Source organism: Nansenia antarctica (genome assembly GCF_963989245.1).
Source record: "Nansenia antarctica genome assembly, chromosome: 4".
In the NCBI taxonomy this organism is placed as follows: domain Eukaryota; kingdom Metazoa; phylum Chordata; class Actinopteri; order Argentiniformes; family Microstomatidae; genus Nansenia; species Nansenia antarctica.
Window position 1 is genome coordinate 58,809,571 of NC_137689.1, and position 20,063 is coordinate 58,829,633.

General features: G+C 42.0%; 4 protein-coding genes across 5 annotated transcripts in view; 1 reads left to right on the top strand and 3 right to left on the bottom strand.

The window, feature by feature from the left end:
• Nucleotides 1–934: 934 nt before the first annotated feature.
• Nucleotides 935–9,393, top strand: katnal2 (katanin p60 subunit A-like 2; the record flags this gene model as incomplete). Its single annotated transcript, XM_080528436.1, has 16 exons — nucleotides 935–985; nucleotides 1,394–1,464; nucleotides 1,581–1,747; nucleotides 1,950–1,983; nucleotides 2,290–2,413; nucleotides 2,535–2,624; nucleotides 3,548–3,646; nucleotides 4,940–5,017; nucleotides 5,391–5,489; nucleotides 6,345–6,408; nucleotides 6,895–7,013; nucleotides 7,510–7,604; nucleotides 8,084–8,191; nucleotides 8,405–8,567; nucleotides 8,686–8,788; nucleotides 9,254–9,393. 16 exons carry the CDS (start codon nucleotides 935–937, stop codon nucleotides 9,391–9,393), a joined length of 1,605 nt encoding a protein of 534 aa, XP_080384562.1.
• Nucleotides 9,394–9,738: 345 nt separating this feature from the next.
• hdhd2 (haloacid dehalogenase-like hydrolase domain containing 2) lies at nucleotides 9,739–13,004 on the bottom strand. 2 transcript variants are annotated; one of them, XM_080528722.1, is made up of 7 exons: nucleotides 12,998–13,004; nucleotides 12,634–12,761; nucleotides 11,616–11,824; nucleotides 11,310–11,394; nucleotides 10,791–11,007; nucleotides 10,332–10,395; nucleotides 9,739–10,207 (listed from the first exon to the last, which is right to left on the bottom strand). In XM_080528722.1, exons 2-7 carry the CDS (start codon nucleotides 12,732–12,734, stop codon nucleotides 10,104–10,106), a joined length of 780 nt encoding a protein of 259 aa, XP_080384848.1. In that variant the 5' UTR covers nucleotides 12,735–12,761; nucleotides 12,998–13,004; the 3' UTR covers nucleotides 9,739–10,103. The 2 variants fall into 2 exon arrangements, 1 of the variants encoding a protein (XP_080384848.1); XR_013937400.1 differs by having other exon boundaries at nucleotides 10,137–10,207; nucleotides 10,332–10,450.
• A 602-nt stretch (nucleotides 13,005–13,606) lies between these two features.
• ier3ip1 (immediate early response 3 interacting protein 1) lies at nucleotides 13,607–14,947 on the bottom strand. The gene is made up of 3 exons (XM_080528009.1): nucleotides 14,836–14,947; nucleotides 14,495–14,596; nucleotides 13,607–14,218 (listed from the first exon to the last, which is right to left on the bottom strand). Exons 1-3 carry the CDS (start codon nucleotides 14,924–14,926, stop codon nucleotides 14,163–14,165), a joined length of 249 nt encoding a protein of 82 aa, XP_080384135.1. The 5' UTR covers nucleotides 14,927–14,947; the 3' UTR covers nucleotides 13,607–14,162.
• A 2,006-nt stretch (nucleotides 14,948–16,953) lies between these two features.
• LOC308156179 (src-like-adapter 2) overlaps nucleotides 16,954–20,063 on the bottom strand; it is a gene marked incomplete at both ends in the record, with an annotated part of 7,167 nt that continues 4,057 nt past the window's right edge. Inside the window, 2 exons of the mRNA XM_080529534.1 lie at nucleotides 16,954–17,083; nucleotides 17,847–17,979. Coding sequence (XP_080385660.1) covers nucleotides 16,954–17,083; nucleotides 17,847–17,979 — 263 coding nt within the window. The remainder of the gene's footprint in view (nucleotides 17,084–17,846; nucleotides 17,980–20,063) is intronic.

The window sequence follows — 20,063 nt, forward strand, 5'->3', positions numbered from 1 at the left end:
TTGGGGGAGTAGGCCTACGCCTAAAATGGCTTTATATATAAAGGTGTGCCAGTATGAGAGACGACGTGCAGCCAATGAGGGCCACTCAACTCTGCCATATAAGGTATATAAGGTGATTGTGAGGTTGTGATACACACCATTTATCACATTTCGGTGTAGAAATTCTTAATTTCAGCAACTAAAAACAAACAAAACAAAGGCCAGATAAACAACCAAGTTCAAGTGTATTGTCTATGTCTGTACATGTACAGACGAACCATCACAGACGATGTTACTTCAAGTAACTTAATTGTAATAGAAGTCATTAGATAATACATACATATGGTAATATAGTTTAATTTAATACTACACCACATTATAAACTATTACTGACTAGTTTAATATGCAAATGATAACAGTTAGCTGAGCTCCATCAAATGCACTATGAAAGCTTTGCCTTGGTCTGTCCAAATGTGGTTGTTTGATATTCATTCATTATGTTTACATCTTATACAGACATCTTGGAGATATTTTTTTCTGACTTCACTAAAGGCAAGCTTTCAGATGAGAAAGAATACGTTGCAAAAACCATTAGGTTATGGACCCCTGTTCAGTTTGCATTCTCATTCTCATCCAATGAAAATGAAGCGTGTCTCAACAAGCGCGTGAACATCCTTCTATCGGCCTCCCTCCGGACCGGACATCACTTCACTGCGTTCGCTCTCACGCATTCCTCTCAAGTCAACAGCTATTGATAGGGCTGTATGCACTCTCCTGCACATTTACCACGCTAGCAAACGATTTGTTTGCATGCGGTTTGATGAGTAATCTGGTTCTGTGTCTTTGACTAACTCGTAAACTACTAACCACCCACGGCTAGCTAACGTTACAAGTTACTACTAGCACTAGTATTAGCAAGTGAGAGAGGCGACAAGTTGCGTAGTTTCATTATATAATGGAGCTTTCGTATCAATCTATCAAAACCGCAAATCAAGCAAGAGAGGCGGTGAGTATCATTATGCACTATGCTCAATGTCCTAAGAAATACCTATAGGGCTGTTTGCATGTCTTTTGTTAAATCATGGGTCATTTAGGGTAGTTAAGGCCATACTACTAGTATTACTAGTTAACTAGTCAGCGGATGATGGAACATCTGGACCTTTCAACAGCAGCAAACACACAGTATCAAACATGTCATTGAGAAGTTGTATGATTTCCCTTTAGCCTGGCTGGGGTATTAAGTTAGCTAGCTTGGTGTACAAAGTCAGTCTGCATCTTCCGTTGCCTAGGCAATCGGTCTGACATGTATAATAATATGGCGCCATCTGCCGGAAAATGTTGCAGACCTCTGATATTGTCATTTGAGGAAATGCATTTTTAATTTTAATTTAATAAAACTCTTGTTCCATATTAGGATATGATGAGAATAGAGGCCAGAAGAAGAAATTTACTCATATTGATCTTTCATCATTTAATGGAAGAAGGGTAAGTTTGATTTGCACCTTTGTCAAGCCTAATGGACTAGGAAAGGTAGCTTAAAATATGTTTGCTTTTGAATAGGCCTACTGGATACATGATGGTATGGGAACCTATGTTGTTAGGTACATGGACGCTGCCAACGCCTTGGAGCAAGAGACCAATGTAGGACTGTGCCGCTTTGAAGTCTGCGACAATATCGACCTTGACACAGTATTGATGGAGTATGAAAGCTACTACTACATCAAATTTCAGAAGTATCCCAAGCTAACGAAGAAACTAGCAGAACCAGGTCGGAAGGACAGAGCTACTTCACTGATATCTCTTTGTTTACTCAATTTATTCACTCTAATTTATTACTCCAGATGGTGTTGGCTAAGTGTTTCGCCTACCATTGAATAAGTGGGGAGGTTTTGTAATGCACTGCCTAAAATGTTTTGTCTTGTGTTTCTAGACATATGTATTGTTTTAATTCTCTCAATTCTTCTCTCTAGTGGAAAGTAGACTTGCGAGAAGCGGCAAAAAAAAGTGAGAATGTTTATATGTTTTCATTCATTTACACTACAGTATGTGAAGGGTATCATACCAAAATGCTATATATCTATTTGAAAACATGTTTGTCATGAAACATTTATTCATTTTGTATGAAAATAACTTGCCATGACAGCAATCATTTTAAAGGAAGGAAAGTACATTTTCGAAAACGGTGGATATACAGTAGTGTTTTGCATGTGGATTACATCGAATAGGCTGAGAGACTTTGGTCCATTTGACATGAAACCACAATATCATAAATGGTTGTTATGTAACCTCTCTTGTCTGTGTGTCCCTCAGGACCCCTTGTTCTGTAATCCAGCCGTTGCCCAGAATAAACTCTAGTCACAGACCGATGTCCAGGGGTGGGGTCAAAAAGGTGGAGCCCAAGGTCGCAGCCAAGAATGCCAGCAAGGCTGTAGGTGTATGTTGTCATTTACAAAAATATGAATGTATCTAAACAGAATATGCCTACAAATGTACATTTTCTTTGTCCTGGACTGTCCTCATAAGATTGACAGTGAACGTATTCTTCAATGCTGCAGGAGAACGGTAGAGCCTCCCCCCCAGAGTTTGGCCTGAACGTGTCCTCCATCGTCCGCAATGGAGCAGGAGAGGGAGCGCAGAGGAAGAAGGTTAGTTTGAGAGACATTGTATGTGTCCCAATAGTCTGTCCTCTATTCCTCTCGCTTCCGTCTCAGAATGCAGTGGATGAGAAGTTTACATTTACATTTTACATTTTTGGCATTTAGCAGACGCCTTATTCCAAAGCGATTTACAATTACAATCAATACGTTTGACTAAGTAAGTGAATCAATAATCCACCAGTCGTAGCAGGAAAAGTAATCTAGTTCAGGCCAGCGGCCATTGGCAGTCATCGTGTTAGAAGAAGAATGCTTTTTTAAAATTATTATTATTATTATTATTATTATTATTATTATTATTTATTTAAAATGTTTTATAGACAGTGGAGAAACAGTACAAGGGGGTAGTAGAAATCTTAGGAGACACAGTATAGGGGGTAGTAAATGTCTCAGGAGGAGCAGTTAAGGTGTAGCCTGAAGAGATGGGTCTTCAATCTCTGACGGAAGATGGGGAGTGACTCTGCCGTTCTGACAGCCGTGGGAAGCTCATTCCACCAGTGGTGAGCCAGTGTAGTGAAGACTGCCAGTGTGACTGCCAGTTGGCCAGCAGAGGTGGAGGAAGTTCTAAGGTTTCTCCCCTTAGATATTCTCCTCATATGCGTTTTGAAAAGGAAGCGAGGAAGGAGGATATGAGGAATAGAGATCAGACTATTGGGACGACGGGGAGTTTTCAGATTGTTTTGTGGGACTTGGTATTGTCCCTCTACTGCATTTTGGAATTGGTGAATGCAGAAAAAGAGGATGGCCTACACAGTCTTTGTAAACAAGGATTTATTTTGTCCACATACATATCTGTACACAAGACATAGACTAGGCCAACTATTTAAGATATGATTTGAGTATGAATTTATCCCAACCACTGTTGTTTCAGACTGCCCAAACATGAGAGTATCTTGTATTATTGCCCCTCTTAGGGTCAGATTTTAGACTACCGAGATCTAATCCAGGACGCCATTAGAGGAGCTGCCAGTGACGTGACGTCTCACAGTCTCTCCTGCCACCCAGACCCCATGGTAACTATGTACAGTGGTTTCGGTCGACATGACCTTCATCAGATTGATGAAGGACATGTCGACTGAATTGTCCTATTTTTAACTAGAAATGTTGAGATCGTATAGTCATTTAATTGAAGGCAGCACCTCTACTGGGGCATATGCCAACGGTACCGTAAAAAGGCTGACTTGATGAATAAATGAATGAAATGTGTGTTGATATCTTGATCACTCATTGACCAATCAAAATGCATAAATGCAATCCATAGCCAAAATATGTAGCGAGCTCAAGTTTGTATTTACCATGTTCAATGGCTTATTTACCTTATGGTGTATTTACCTTATCTCGGATTAACAGCGGGAGGACACCAATGGTCTAGAGACCTTAGGCTACACGTACTATATATTGAATTGTCTGATAGTTTATCAAATACTGTGTCATATAATTGCAATAACATCCTGATTGAGCCGATAATGTTGAGAATTTGGGAAACTTTCACATAACCTATACATTTGTTGCCTAGACTAGAGCATTAATAAATATAGACTAGACATTTAACATCCTATTAGACTACAGGACTAATTTTCAAATGAACAGCATCATGTTATGCACCACCACTGTCAAAATTGTTCTCATAAACAGCTGCGTTTGCAATAAGATGAGGTTTTGTTGGATCATAAGTGTCCCCCCTGTGCTGCCTGAAACTGGCACTTTGGCGCATGTTTTTAAGGACACACCTCAAATAACACCACCCCTCTTAGTGCAGCGCAAGCAAGGTGATGTAAGACTGGTTAATTGCCAATCTTCGAGTTATGGTTTGAACATTCTACAGGCAACTTTTACATGCTGAAATTGCCAACACGCTTGACAATGCCTTTTATTAGATTAGATTAGATTCAACTTTAGTACAAGTACTAAAACAAGTTTTGCTTTGCGTCCTGCCAAAAATAGAGCCCTCCCTCTCTGCACTGTGATGTACTGTTGCCCATTGAGGGCAGTGTCAAGCTCTGAAGACTTTATTACACTTTACTACTACACTCAATCCAATGCTCTGAAACCTTTCTGAAAGCATAATATCATTTTGTTCAGGATGAAGTTTCCTAAATTTCGTTGTTTGGTACCTGTACTGTAGCAATGACAATAAAGACCATTCATTCAAGTTGCCCCCAGGTGCTACTGATGTTGGATCAGTTGTTTTTTTTGCCTCTGATAGTTACTGTTTGGGATTGGTGAGGGTAAGCTTTTCCAAGATCAGAACCTATTTGCAACTTCATCCTAGAGTGTTTGTTTCTCCCTCATCTCCTTTGTGGCAGGAGCGCCTTCTAAAACCCCTGAGTGCCTTCAGTGGGATGAATGCTGAAATGCGAGAGCTGGCTTCAGTTATAAGCAGGGTAAGATAAGAATGATAGACACATCCCCTTCATAAGAACCGATTGCCTTGGAAAAAACATACAAAATATGATGTCATAAGAGAAACAACATGGGCAATATAAGATGAGTAAACAGCAGAGGATGTGCTGTAGGCTACTTTTTTGTCTGTAATATTCAAATGTGACACTAGAGAGCAGTGAAGAGCTTCCTTCATTCTATGAGTGCTATGCCCCCATTGTATCAAATGCTGTGTGTGTGTGTGTGTGTCTGTGTGTTTGTGTACGCGTGTGCCTGTGAGTGTGTGTGTGTGTGTGTGTGCGTGTGCGTGTGGCCTGCTTTGTATAATTGAAGATCTAAGCTCCATCCCTCTTCTATCTTGTCTTTGTCTTAAAGGATATCTATTTACACAATCCCAACGTGCGCTGGGACGACATTATAGGCCTGCAGGCGGCCAAGCGATTAGTCAAAGAGGCTGTCGTCTACCCCATTAAGGTATCCCCCTGCTAAGCACTGTGGTATTTTCCGCCATGGCCGCCCCGTTTCGATTCTGAATACGTCTCCACTAAAGGCCTACAGGAAACAGGGTCATGTTATTCCTTAAGGTGACATTAAATCCATACTTGAATACCACCCAATCTGTCCGTAACGCAGCCCCTCCTTCGTCATCATCATCAGCCCTCGCATGGTGATGACAACAAATGTGTCCCGTTCCCCGAAGATTAGGTCAGAGAATGATTAGGTATTATTTGTCCTTCCTATATTCTAGTTGTGTGCATGGAGCAGGTGGGTTGATGTACAGTAATACCAGCCAAAGAACATACGGTAATAAGAACGCGGAAGGAAATTATTCTCATATCTGTGGTGCCACCCTTCAAGATCTGCCATAGTCATGTTCCTCTCTACAAACCTCAAGCCCTGTCTTAGATTGTGATCCCCTTCCCCCCGTGGCTGTTAGTGTGTCTAGGCCTTTGCTGCCCTGCTCCAGAGTTAACACTATTTTAGTCATACACACTCATAGGTTTAATTTTTGCCATCTTGCTTGTGATACCTATCTAATCCTCTCAGATAGTGTATATTTGGAATGGGGTGAAGTTGCCCGTCATAATCATGGGTCAGTTTTCTTATTTATTTCTTCAGTGGTATGTTAGGGACAGAACGGAAAGGTTGGGTGCTTTCTTCCTTTTGGGAAGTTTTTCCCTGGCTTGCTTTTTGAGGGTCTATAGTCGGGTTATTGTCTATATTGATTATATTGTTTGTTGCTTGTTTGTTGCTCACATATCATTGTGACTGGTTGATTGAGACTAATTTCATATGGTTGGATAACATTCATCCTCATTCATTCCTTAGTATCCACAGCTGTTCACAGGCATTCTGTCACCATGGAAAGGTCTGTTGTTGTACGGACCACCAGGTAAGACCACCTCACCTGTGATGGTATTTCTTCCTCGTTTGCACATTTTGCTTAGTTTTCATCTTTCCTCATCACCCAGATCTGGTTTGTGTATCACTCACTCTGTTCATATCTATTTATTTACTGTTCATATCTATTTACAGTTGAATAAGCATGCCAGGCAGACATCCTGAAGAAATCACACCCTCGCCATTTCTTAATGGCGATTGTAATGTGTCTCACACCTTATCCTTTGTTGGGAATGATACGGAAATGGACAGTGAGATGTTCTTTGATTTACCCAGTCAATGACTCTAGGTTCCGATATGATCAATTGCCTGTCACACAGGGATGAGCCGAGCATTGTCAAATGGCAAAGGTTCGATTTCTTCAGCTTGTCTGTCAGGCATGCCCAGCCCTATCTCTATTAACCTGCCATGACTTATGTCTGTCTTACCTCTCCCTGTATCTCTTTCTCTTTTATTCATGAACTCATCCCTCACCCAGGCACAGGTAAGACATTGTTGGCAAAGGCTGTAGCTACCGAGTGCAACACCACCTTTTTCAACATCTCAGCGTCCAGCATTGTCAGCAAGTGGAGGGGAGACTCAGAGAAGCTGGTCAGGGTGGGTGGTCTTCAATTCCTTTGATGTCTGCCATTTTATCAACCCCATACCCTACCCTTACTGTTACCCTGGGCCAAAATGAGCCAGATAGGTGGGGTTTGCACTTTTGGGACTATTCCATTGGTCCTGTTGTGCCAAGCAAACTCATTCAAGCACAGCAAAGTACTTGAAATGATTTCAAATACTATTTGAACCCAGTGCTGCTGTTACCGATGGCATCTTCAAAACAAAGCCATGTTTGGGAGAGGTTGGTCTTAAAGTTGAATATGAGTCAGACCTGGGTCAAATACATACAGTATGTGAACAATATATTGCCCTGTACTATAGAACTGAAGAGCTCCAAAACCCTTGTACTTAAGTGCTCCAAAAACACAAACTCCAAGCTAAATCATATACTTTACTGTATGTATAGTACTTTCATGTTATATGTTCAAGTATTTGATCCCGGTCTGTTTTCCAATGGTAGTTGACGTGTGTGTGTGTGTGTGCACAACAGGTTTTGTTTGAGCTTGCTCGCTACCACGCCCCTTCCACTATCTTTCTGGATGAACTGGAGTCAGTGATGAGCCAGAGGGGGTCCACTAGCCAAGGGTGAGAGAGAATGACTGTGCCAACTCATACGTCTCCTACAATTATCCTAATTCACCATCAAAATGTATATCATCATTAGTTTTTAAAGGTGCACTCTGCAGTTTTTTAACGATCATTTCAACTTTGCCTTGATTTTTGGAAGAATTTGAGCTTCAAATATCTGATAGTATATCAGCACCACTAACATACCATGTTATAATGACAAAAGTGTCAGGAATGTGAAATATTGGTTAAAAAGACCTTTTGTATGATATGCAGCAAGGTCGGCATTGCACTGGGTAAGTCATTGTTTTTTGAATGCAGACGTTTGGTTGCCCAAGCCCAGGATTAAATATCATTGAACTTGGACTGGTCCACTGGACCCCATGTGGAGGGCATGCCACTTCTCAAGTGAAACTCCCATATGGCTCCAGTGGTGTCAGAGCTGTTCCCAGCTCAATGGTTACTTACTATCCCATATCCATGATTTGTCTGCCTAGAGAGCACGAGGGCAGTCGTAGGATGAAGACCGAACTGCTGGTTCAGATGGACGGGCTGGCCAAATCAGACGACCTGGTCTTTGTCCTGGCTGCTTCCAACCTACCATGGTGAGGAGCTATAGTGGTGTCCCAAATTAGGTTTCCAGGAACATTCACAAATCTGATTCTCTTTGTGTAGCATTTTAAATTTGAAATGCAGTTAGAATTATTTCATTTGAATGGTACATATCCTTTTTGCTTTATCGTGGAAAGCTGTTATCTACAATTGATTTAAGTCAGACAAGAGTCAAGTCTCTCTCTCTCTCTCTCTCTCTCTCTCAGGGAGCTGGACCATGCCATGCTGCGGCGGTTGGAGAAGAGGATTTTGGTGGGCCTTCCTTCCAGCCCTGCACGACAAGCCATGATCTCTCATTGGTTGCCACCACTCAGCTGCAATGGAGGGGTGGAGCTACGCACAGAGCTAGCCTATGAAACACTTGCACAGGTAGGCAGAGCAAGGGAGTATGTCAAACTGCATCCTTTTTATTGAAGAGAATGGCACTGTACCAGAAATTTTCCAAGTCTAGAGAAAAAAAACAATGGTAATGTGTTACTTGTTCCAGGAGATGGAGGGTTACTCTGGATCAGATATCAAGCTAGTGTGTAAGGAGGCTGCTATGAGACCTGTCCGCAAAATCTTTGATGCTCTTGAGAGTCACCAGGAGGGTAAGACAGACACTGATATCGCCTTAAACCTGTTCTGAGCACTCTTAACACAATAAAAATAATAATATTCCCGTTATCTAGCACTGTGACTGCTTCTAGCACTTCTCCTTAAAGAAAGACTTCCTTGCGATGATTGGAATGTACACGTAGGTGTTTCACTTATTTTAGGCCAATGTACTGATTGGAAGTTGCTCTGGTTAAGACTAAACAACAAAAATATAAATATGTAAATGCACTATAACCCTGTCCAGAAACAATGTCCAGTTATGTCTCCCTAGACACTTGTAAATGGGAATTGTTTAATTTGTGCCATCTTGCTTGATACCGATCTAATCCTCTCAGATCTACAGTACACAAGTGTACCATGTAGTAGGGTTGTTTCTGCACAGGTCATATAACTGTATGGAATTTCAACTCAGCTGACCAATCAGAAGCACTAATACAATACATTGTTCCTCCTCAAAGGAAAGTCCGAAATGCCTGTCATTGAGCTGGAAACCGTGATGACGGTGGACTTCCTGGAGGTGATTGCTCACACCAAACCCTCGGCCAAAAACCTGAAGGACAAATACAGCGCCTGGGAGAAGGAGTACGAGTCTGTGTGAACCACACACACACACACACACACACACACACACACACACACACACACACCACGCTCCATGGTCTGTCTCTACTGTACCGAGTACTGTAAATATATTACCAAAAATACTGATGCACAACTCTATTTATAACAAACTCTACTCTGATGTCATTGTTGGTGGCTTAACTTTTAAAATGTTATGTTATGGTACTCTATTGGAAATCAATAGAATTGCAAGAATGTAATGTTTTTACAGTTTTATTGATCTCCTGTTACAGAGAATAAAAATCACTCATATTTTCTTAAATTAAAATTGTTATTGTACATTTAATGGTCAACTGTTCTGTTTTATGTTTAAGGAGTGCATTCTAGATTCTGCAGTCTGGCAACCATAAACAGATGATTCTAGAAGAAGTGTTAAACACTGTGGCTATCGCATCAGTATGACATAATGATCATATCCACAGGATGGGCGTGTTCAAGTACATTGCAGGTAGCCTGTACCTATCAAGAATAGTTTCATTCCATGTCATCGACTGCGCTGTGGAGCAGCAGATTGCTATATCATATGACGCAGTTAGCTGCTTGGCAACTCAAAGCTTACCACCAAGACTTTGTGGAGAGCTCGCCATTGGTTAATTCTGAGGTCTCAAAGTAACAAGAATTGCCCAGTTTCTGAGAAGCACTTAAATCCAGCATTAGTCGACCTGTAAGGTGTTGGTGTTTGTGTAGCTAGATGAGGTGTTGGAGAATGTGGTCCACTGCTTGAGGGAAATTGTCACAGGTCGCAAACGGAAGGGGGTTGATTTTGCTCTCATCACCAACTCTGTATTTACCTACAGAAGACAAAATCCAATTTCATGTTTTGTCACATGATAAATGATTGACACCGGACATCATCCAATGCTGTCAAATCCAATGCTGTCTGTTAATGTTATACATTAATTGACTGTCTCTTACCAGTTTTGACTAGGATTCCCAGCATCCCAGCATTCTGAGCCCCACCTACATCATCTCTGGCATCCTGTCAGGTGTCAAAACTCACTCAAACGATTAGGAAGCTGATGAAGGGTGTGAGACTGAAACATGTTTTTAATGTGAGCTAAAGACAGTATAATTCTGTTTTTTTTAATTGACAATCAACAAACTTTCAAATCACATCACTTAGTCTTTAAGGACACTAAACATGCTATTATAATATATATTTATTTAATGATTATTCTGTGTGTAATGGGGGTGATTTGGTGAGCCACACTTGTGTGATGATGAGTAATCTTTCCTGAGACCTGAACCCATGCATTAGCTCCGTAAAATAAAGCTTGTGCTAACAGCTAACAGTGTTGTGGCACGCAGGTGACATGGGTTTAAAAACAGGGCAGTCAGGTAACACATGGCAATTTTATCTAGCTAGCTACTCACGTCCCCAATCATCACAGCTTCTTCAGGGGAGCAGTCCAGGTCTCGCAGAGCCTCCAGGAAGAAGGACTTCTCAGGCTTCCCCACCACCGTAGCCTTGGTGTCTGTAGCGTACTCTAGCCCTGTCACAAACGCACCTGGGCCCAAGGCCAGGCCATCCTTCCTCTTGTAGTAGCGAGCCTTGTGAATGGCAAAGAGGGGAGCCCCATCTAAGATGAGCCTAGTAAAAAAAATAGACATGGGGAGAAATGTGGATGACACAATCTGAAGCAGAATCAGAACCAGAATCCTCACAACAGAGTATATGGAATCATTAAGTTTAAGGGGATGGTTCACACAAATTACAAAATTGATAGATGGAAAAGATCTAAATGTTTGCGTAACTTGCAGTGGCTATTCAAGCAAATCTGAATCGCAGATTACAGACGCTGCTTGCCCATAGAACACTTTCAAGGTAACTTTCAATTTAGTAATTTGGATCACCTATCCCTTCAAAGGAGGTACATGGAGGAAGTTAATTACCTGAAGGCCTTGTTAAGCATCTGATAGTTGAAGTGGTCAGGAGCTAGTCCTATCACAACAGCATTGGGATCCGATGTCTCAATACCTACAGCACAAATGAGTAGTGTAAGAAGCTTATAACCCGTTAAATATTATCAGGTGTGATTGTGGGAAGATCTCAAGTAAATGCATATCTGCTAATGTATGAATATGAGGGCAGTCTTACATAAGCTAGTGGACATTGAAACTTTACCACTTAATAAACATACAACTAGGCACAACCTATGGCCTCATATAAACCTTACTTCTTACCACACCTCACCTTACCTGAGAAGTCCTCAAGTGCGCTATCCTCAAGTAATAGCAGGGGGCGCACTTTCCTCTGCTCCACGAGGCAACATGCCGCGGTGAGGGATGTGAAGATCTCGTGCTCCTGGATGTGGAAGTTCAGACGGTGCAGACGCTCCAACAAGTTACGCTTGCACTCCTTGGTGGTGTTGGTCACAAACTTCACAGCCACGGAGGCTTGTCGTAACCTGTCATTTAGATCAGAGGCAGAATTGGTGGAGCTGGTGGAGGGAGAAATCGGAGGATAGGCTAATTTTTATGGGAGTGTTTTTTTTTTGTTTTTTTATACCATTCCTCATCCATTTCATGCATGAATGGATGCATGTTTCCAGTGATGAAATCAATAATGTCAACACTGGAAAATATAACCTGAGCAAAATTACAGGAATGTGCAGATATTTGTAGAGGGGTAACAGGGACTACCTGAGTCGTATATATCTGGGTCAAATACATAATATTAAGGGTAGACTCTGGGATATGACATCACTCCTGTAAGAGCAGCCAACATATGATGGCAGAGCACATGCACCAATTTGAAATATTAAATGTTGAATTAATGTGAAAAATTTGAAACATGATCACTATTGCGTATGAATTACACATGAAATCAACATGCTAGCAGGTGTTTTAATATAAAATGGCCATGCCAACATAAAAGCTATAGCTGACTAGACAGCCCGCATCAACCTTAATGCTATTCAAGTGCGAGAAGATTACATTTGTCTTCCCAATTTAAGATACACATTAATCTGTGGTATTGAGCACAACAAGCTGTAGTTTACTTTCTGGAATGCTAGCGTCGCCATAGCTACGGTGTTCGAAGGACATGATTACATCACCCCGGAGACATTTTGGCAGGTGGACATAATCTGGCATGACAGCTGCACTTAGGTAGAAGGGACCTATGGAATGGTTAATCAAGCACACCTCAAATAGGCTACTTCCTAAGTATTTGACATGCACTTGGCCCAGGTCTTCTGGTGGATAGTGGACACACCTGTTCAAGGCGTCTTGGGATCCGGGCACGGCTGCATCCTCAATATGGAGAGTCCCGCTGAGGTCAATAAGCACAGCTTTCAGTGCCCGTCGGGTTACCATGACGCCAGGTACCTGAAGTGAAGTGGACTAGAAGAAATAAACCATACTGACTTCCTTTACTTACTGTAGTCTGTCAGTCACACAGACACACTAAACATACTGTATTTCCACATTAACATTAATGTGCTTAGACAAAGAACAAACATCAAGCTCTGATTATCGACCCAGGTCCCAAGCTGACAGTACATGCTAAGGTATTTAATCATTATAATCATAATACACATGAGTATAGGAATTTGGAGGATTATTGGTTGCACACAAACCTCTTGTGCCCAAACTGGAAGGGCGATCTCCTATTAGAGATGATGGATTTTTGTCATGGCGTTATTAGTCTGGAAATACAATTAATACTCTTATTCATCATCCCCAATGTGGATTAAATACACTGAGAGGCTGTTGAGCTGCCAAGACATGGACATTGTGTGCATCTCTGATCTGTATCAGACATCATGATTCATATGGGGTTTAACAATGTAGCCTAAGCAAAGCCTCTTTAAAGTAAATTTGCATTATATAATGTCTCTTATGGGACGGAGTGACGAGAGATCTCTACCAAACCTTGCATTTCACTGGTAACAGCATGTTGTTGAGTTAGCTAGCTACTCAGCCTGCAAGACAAGCGTTTTGTAGAGTAATCTAAACCTAGTTAACTATAACTACTATAATTATGCAAGCAGAAAGGACAAGACTATGACGATAAAAATAGATTTAAGATTCATGTCAAATGTGTTAACTTCAGAATACAATACCTTGCTATTTGCCTTGCCGCTTGTTTGTGTTTTGAGGTCCTTCGTGTCGGCTGTCGGGTTGATAGCTATCTACCAAACTGCCTGTATTTTTTTTTTACACACACACAATTTTATACATAAGAATGTTTAAAAACATTTTATTTATTACTTACATTAGATATATACAAATAATGTAGACATGTATATCAATTCATCCCACATATATTGTATCAAAATGAAATGTGCAGTATTATGAATGAACTCCATTGCACTGCTTCTTGAAATAGGACCATTAGAGATTTCAATAACAATGTATAATACTGTAGAACATATAAAGGTATGCCAGTAAAGGATTAGGTACAAAGAAGATGAAACTAACAGAGAGATGAAACTAACAAATCACAATATATGATATGATATTGATCAAACTGACACAGGCATGTTCTCTTCATAACAATATGGACTACTAACATTTGTGGTATGAAAAGCTATTGTTATCAAATCTGGCTGTATAAAAAAGGAGGATGTGTGTCGATAGATTGTAGATTTAAAAACTCAGTGTTGGTGCAGGACACAGGGCATTCTGCTCTCTTAACAGACCGAGCCAGTGTGTGGAGTCTAAACAAAGACAGGATTGTCTTCTTCCATATTTCAGTCCTCAGTTCCTCTTTGGAGATGTGTGTGTCCTGAGCTGCCGCCTTCACCCAAACAGAAGTAGTAGGACGATGCTGACCGAATTCACTAGTATCAAGGGCACTGTAAACATTTAGACAAAAGAATACACTTTCAGGCAAGATGCTTCTTTAATATGAAAAATGGTAGAGAATATGCATTCAGTGGTCTAAAATCATCGAAGTTAAGCAATGTTTATTCAGAAAATAAATCTAGAATTAGATACATTTTTCTCAATTAAATTAACCTACTACTAGTGCAACTAAAATATTATTCAACAACACTGTCTTGTTCAACAACACTGCTTATTATGAAACATCATGAATTCTCAATTAGCATCTCAAAACAACAATGCCACACCTCTCATAACGGTTCTCACTGATCGGATCAGAGTCAGAAGTTGTGCTTTAATTCCCGGATCATCGCCGAATCCTCCAATGCCTTGGTCTGCGCCCCAGCCGACTGGTAAGAGAGAATGTTGGAGTCACGTTGATAGAGTTGGCAGCGATACATTTGCTTGGGAGATCGAACGTTAGCGACTATCATCAGCATCACATTCACTAGTACTGCGATGGGGGGGCAAGGTTCAGAGCTGGTGATGCCAGCAGTAGGAATTGCAATTTTGTTGTTTTACATTGTCACACGCTCGCACAAATGTAATGCTTGGTATGTGCAATGGACGAACGGAAAATGTCACTTACTTTTGCTGAGGAACCTCTCTTCGTGCAAAACTGCAACAGCATTAACACATAAGATAGCCATCTGAAGAAGGGAGTAGAGAGTAAACGCCATGCTGGCAGCTTTTCGTCCCCGCCCTCTTCTGACGACTGACGAATTGTACTGACGTCAATTTTGTGCGCCTTGTCCATATAAGGCAAGCAATATAAGCTTTTTAGGGGTTTTCAAGTTTTTTGCTACATGTGATATGTATTATCTTCAGTTAGAAAAGTACTGGAATGACAGTATCCTATGGTTGTCTAGTGGTGATGTTAGGATTGACTGTGTGTACCCTTGTCTAAACGTAAGGGGTCTCCTTGTGTAAATGTAAGGAGTATCCTATGGACAGTGGTAGGACGGCCCAGGACGGGTCGCTGGAAAATGTCCCTTATTTTCAAATCCCAATGTTGACAGGTATGGTGTGTGTGTGTGTGTGTGTGTGTGTGTGTGTGTGTGTGTGTGTGTGTGTGTGTGTGTTCCAAGTGAATCTGCGGCCAGTCCATACATTCTGTGGCCCTCACCACCATCCAAGTTGCCCATCTCTATGTTAGACCATGGACCGTTACCATGGTAACCGGGTCTCAAGCCACTGTGTTAGCTATCCAACAAATAAAGAAAATGGCCAGAACGTAAACACTATTAATGTTATGGCTTAGATATTCCGATGTGGAGTGACAGTGTGAAGAGATGAACATTGTTGATGTAAGGTATCTGTGTATTGTTAAATCTGTAGAAATGACAAACATGTTTTGTGTTTTTCATGTTTTCCAAGTGGTCTTGCAGAGAAAGGGGTGCAGGGGCTTGCCCCTATAACATGACTATTGCAACTATTATTATTACTATTGAAAAGTGGAAGCATTACAATTGTTTGTTATATGCAGGACATTACATCTAACTAATTCCTTCCTTCCTTCCTGGTGGTGTGATTCCCCAGAATTCATAGCAACAATGTTCTGCTATATATTTTAATGCTGAAATAATTTTTGCGAAGGTGGAGCACATTTTTTGCATAATGTTTATTGATCATAAAGCTCTGTATTGAGTACATAATACGCACAGAGTATTGTTTTAGTTAATTAAACTGCATACAGTGTCTAAATGTAAGGGTTAGGGTTATGATGAGGCAATAATAATAATAATAATAATAATAATAATAATAATACATTAGACTTATATAGCGCTTTTCTAGACACTCAAAGACGCTTTACAAACTGAGTAAAATAAAAAGAAACTAAAAATTAAATAAAAGAAAGTATAGGGGTCTAATTCATTTTTAGATGACTAAATCTAGTCAAGTGTCTTTGTAGGACAATCTACTCTGTATACTGCAATTACACCTAGATTTCGGGCAAAGAAGCGGCGAACAAGCAACGCCAGCGTCCTCTCTCGACCGGCATTTTTTGAAAAGTGAAAAAAGTTAAGAGGCTCTTGTGTTCTGTCCCCCAGCAGCACCACGTCCACCCCCAGATGGAACAGTCCAATAAGAAGTTAACAGCCTCTCTGAAGCCCTGATCATACAGAGTCACACCAGGACCAGGCCACCAGAACCAGACCTCCAGAAACAGACCTCCAGGCCATCAGAACTAGACTCTCCAGAACCACACCTCTAGAACCAGACCTCCAGAACCAGGCCATCAGAACCAGACTTCTTGAACCAGACACCAGAACCAGACATCCAGAACCAGACCTCGAGAACCAGACCTCTAGAACCAGATCACCACAACCAGGCCATCAGAACCAGGCCATCAGAACCAGGCTCCAGGACAGAGCTCTGAGCCAGGCCTCCCATGGCTGTTTTATGGTCCTGGTCATCTCCATGGTTACAGTCCAGGTCAGCTGCATGGTTACGGTCCTGGTCATCTCCATGGTTACGGTCAGCTGTCCCAGCTCCATGGTTACGGTCCTGGTCATCTCCATGGTTACGGTCAGCTGTCCCAGCTCCATGGTTACGGTCATGGTCAGCTCCATGGTTACGGTCCTGGTCAGCTCCATGGTTGCGGTCGTGGTCATCTCCATGGTTACGGTCGTGGTCATCTCCATGGTTGTGGTCGTGGTCATCTCCATGGTTGCGGTCGTGGTCATCTCCATGGTTACGGTCGTGGTCAGCTGTCCCAGCTCTTGCTGCAGGCTGTGCGGTCGCCGGTCAAGAGCAGGTAGGAGGCGATGGACTCCCTCAGGCCTTCACTCACCAAGGAATCCTCCTGGCCCTGGGGCTTACCAAGGATCATAGACCTGCAGAGAGACAGACAGACAGACAGGCAGACAGACAGACAGACAAGCAGACAGACAGGCAAACAGGCATATAGAGACAGGTAGACAGAGACAGACAGGTTGACAGGCAGACAGAGACAGACAGGTAGACAGGCAGGCAGACAGGCAAATAGACAAGCAGACAGACAGACAAACAAACAGGCAGACAGGTTATGTTAGGTTACCTTTTACCACAATCTCACCTGTCTACCTGTATTCACCGTCTACTAAATTACTAGTACCTGTCTGTCTGCCTGTCTCTACTGGTACCTGTCTACCTGTCTGGTACCTGTCTGTCTGTCTCTACTGGTACCTGTCTAACTGTCTGTCTGCCTGTGTTTAGTGGTACCTGTCTGTCTGTCTGTCTCTACTGGTACCTGTCTGTCTGTCTGTCTGTCTGCCTGTCTCTACTGGTACCTGTCTGTCTGTCTGCCTGTCTCTACTGGCACCTGTCTATCTGTCTGCCTGTCTCTACTGGCACCTGTCTACCTGTCTGTCTGTCTCTACTGGTACCTGTCTGTCTGTCTGTCTACCTGTCTCTACTGGTACCTATCTTTCTGTCTGTCTGTCTACCTGTCTCTACTGGTACCTATCTGTCTGTCTGTCTGTCTCTACTGGTACCTGTCTATCTGTCTGCCTGTCTCTACGGGTACCTGTCTATCTGTCTGTCTGTGTTTAGTGGTACCTGTCTGTCTGTCTGTGTTTAGTGGTACCTGTCTGTCTGTCTGCCTGTGTTTAATGGTACCTGTCTACTTCTGTCCAGTTGAGGGTGTGGCTCCTCACAGCGACAGGTGTAGGTCCGTTTACCACGGGAACGTTGTTGGACCCTTGGATGAAGCAGGGCTCCCCCAGCAGACAGCACAGCCCGTCAGCCACCGCTGGCAACCAACCACAGAGCTCCGTTAGAGCCACACAGCCAACCACAGAGCTCCGTTAGAGCAACCCAGCCAATCACAGAGCTCCGTTAGAGCAACAGCCAACCACAGAGCTCTGTTAGAACAACATAGCTTATCACAGAGCTCCGTTAGAGCAACACAGCCAATCACAGAGCTCCGTTAGAGCAACACAGCCTATCACAGAGTACTGTTCACTAGGGAGTGTTCTTACCAATGGAGTGTTCACTCGGGAGTGTTCTTACCAGAGGAGTGTTCACTAGGGAGTGTTTACTAGTAGTACAGGCATTAAACAGTAGTACAGGCATAAAGTCCATTCATTCATTCATTCATTCATTCATTCATTCATACAATATGACCTCAGACAAATTGCAACAGAAACTCTTTCAACTGTGCTAGTCTCATGGATATGTCCTTCATAACATATCAAAAGTCTTAAGAAGCTTTTGTTGTATTGTTTGTGTTACATGCATGTGTTTAATGCTTATTGTGCTTTGTTTTTAACATGTTTTATCTTTACCTCCCCTTTCCCCTTATTGCAGGCCGGCATTGTAAATAAGAATTTTGTTCTTAATTGTCTCGCCTGGTAAAATAAAGGTAAAAAATAAATAATCCAAGTGGTGGAAAGTATTGAAAAATACTGAAACTGGTGATGCCACAATTTCCCATTGACACCCATGTTAAATAATGTTTTTATGCATGTCTTCTTGTCTGATGTCCACACAAAGTGTTCAATACTGTCCACAATCACCCAGAAACTGTTTTACATGAGACATGGAGTTGGATGCAGTACTATATGTGTGCATAGATGCATACAGGTAAGTGGGTCAAGATGAACCAGTGGGTTCTGAAATGTTATTTCATAATAAGTCCGAAAAAAAAAAAAAAACAGAATAAAAGTCCGAAAAAAATATATTTCAGAATAAAAGTAAAAAAAAAAAAATCTGAATAAAAGTCCTAAAAAAATTTGTTCAGAATAAAAGTCCTAAAAAATTAAATTTCAGAATAAAAGTCCCAAAAAAAATGTCTTAATAAAAGTCAGATAAATACAATTTCTGAATAAAAGTCCGAAAAATAAAATTTCTGAATAAAAGTCCAGTATGTGCTGGATGGTGGAGTATTGGTTCAGCGCATCCCATGGACACGTGGATCCACATACAAGGACATCTGCAAGCTGTACAGCGATTATGTCACAAGGAAGTATGGAGAGGCAGTTGTTGTGTTCGACGGTTATCAGGGCACATCCACAAAAGACATGACACACCGCAGGTGGGAGGACTGGAGCAGCCGTAACCATGGATAAAGACATGCCTATTACGATGAATAAAGAACCTGTTCCTTTCAAACAACACAAACAAGCAGCAGTTCATCAACATGCTCAGTGGTCACCTACAGAAGAACTGTCAGACGTGCCATGCTCCAGGTGATGCTGATCTCCTCATTGTGCAAAAAGCAGTGCAGTCTGCCACAGTAATAAACACTGTGCTCATTGGTGATGATACAGATCTGCTCGTCCTCCTCATATACCAAACCAACCTCAAGTCACATGACCTCTTCTTCAAACCTGAGGCGAAGAAGAGCATGAAGAAGCCACGTGTCTGGAACATCATGGCCGCCAAGCAGCAGCTGGGTCCCAGTGTTTGCCCTCACAACCTCTTCATCCATGCAATAGCTGGGTGTGACACTACCTCCCGCATTTATGGCATTGGGAAAGGAGCTCCCCTCAAGAAATTCACAACCAGTGATGACTTCTGTGAGCAAGCTAAAGTGTTTGACACACAGTCAGCTACCACAGCAGAATGCACAATAACTAATCTAGAATCTAATCAAAGAATGCTTTGCTGTGCTTGGACAATGGGAAACCTGGGGAGGGACTCGACTCTCTACAACACTATCGTTTTTGTGAGAAGGTAGCTATTAGCACTTCTCATGTACACCTACGTCAGCAGCAGCGAAGTACCACAGTCTTCGTGTGTCCTACCAGGTGCAGAAGTGGAAGGGAACCTCAAATGAACTCCTGCCACAAGAATGGGGATGGAAAGAGAGTGATGAGGCTTGTCCCTGTCCAA

Excerpts from the sequence above, each read along its gene's own strand:
- ier3ip1 (XM_080528009.1), bottom strand. The coding sequence starts at position 14,926 with ATGGCGTTTACTCTCTACTCCCTTCTTCAGATGGCTATCTTATGTGTT. Across the intron at positions 14,597-14,835 it reads AGAGAGGTTCCTCAGCAAAA|TCGGCTGGGGCGCAGACCAA; the intron begins GTAAGTGACATT and ends CTCTCTTACCAG. Across the intron at positions 14,219-14,494 it reads AGTGAGAACCGTTATGAGAG|TGCCCTTGATACTAGTGAAT; the intron begins GTGTGGCATTGT and ends AAATGTTTACAG.
- hdhd2 (XM_080528722.1), bottom strand. The coding sequence starts at position 12,734 with ATGGTAACCCGACGGGCACTGAAAGCTGTGCTTATTGACCTCAGCGGG. Across the intron at positions 11,395-11,615 it reads CGCACTTGAGGACTTCTCAG|GTATTGAGACATCGGATCCC; the intron begins GTAAGGTGAGGT and ends TTTGTGCTGTAG. Across the intron at positions 10,396-10,790 it reads AAGCTGTGATGATTGGGGAC|GATGCCAGAGATGATGTAGG; the intron begins GTGAGTAGCTAG and ends GACACCTGACAG.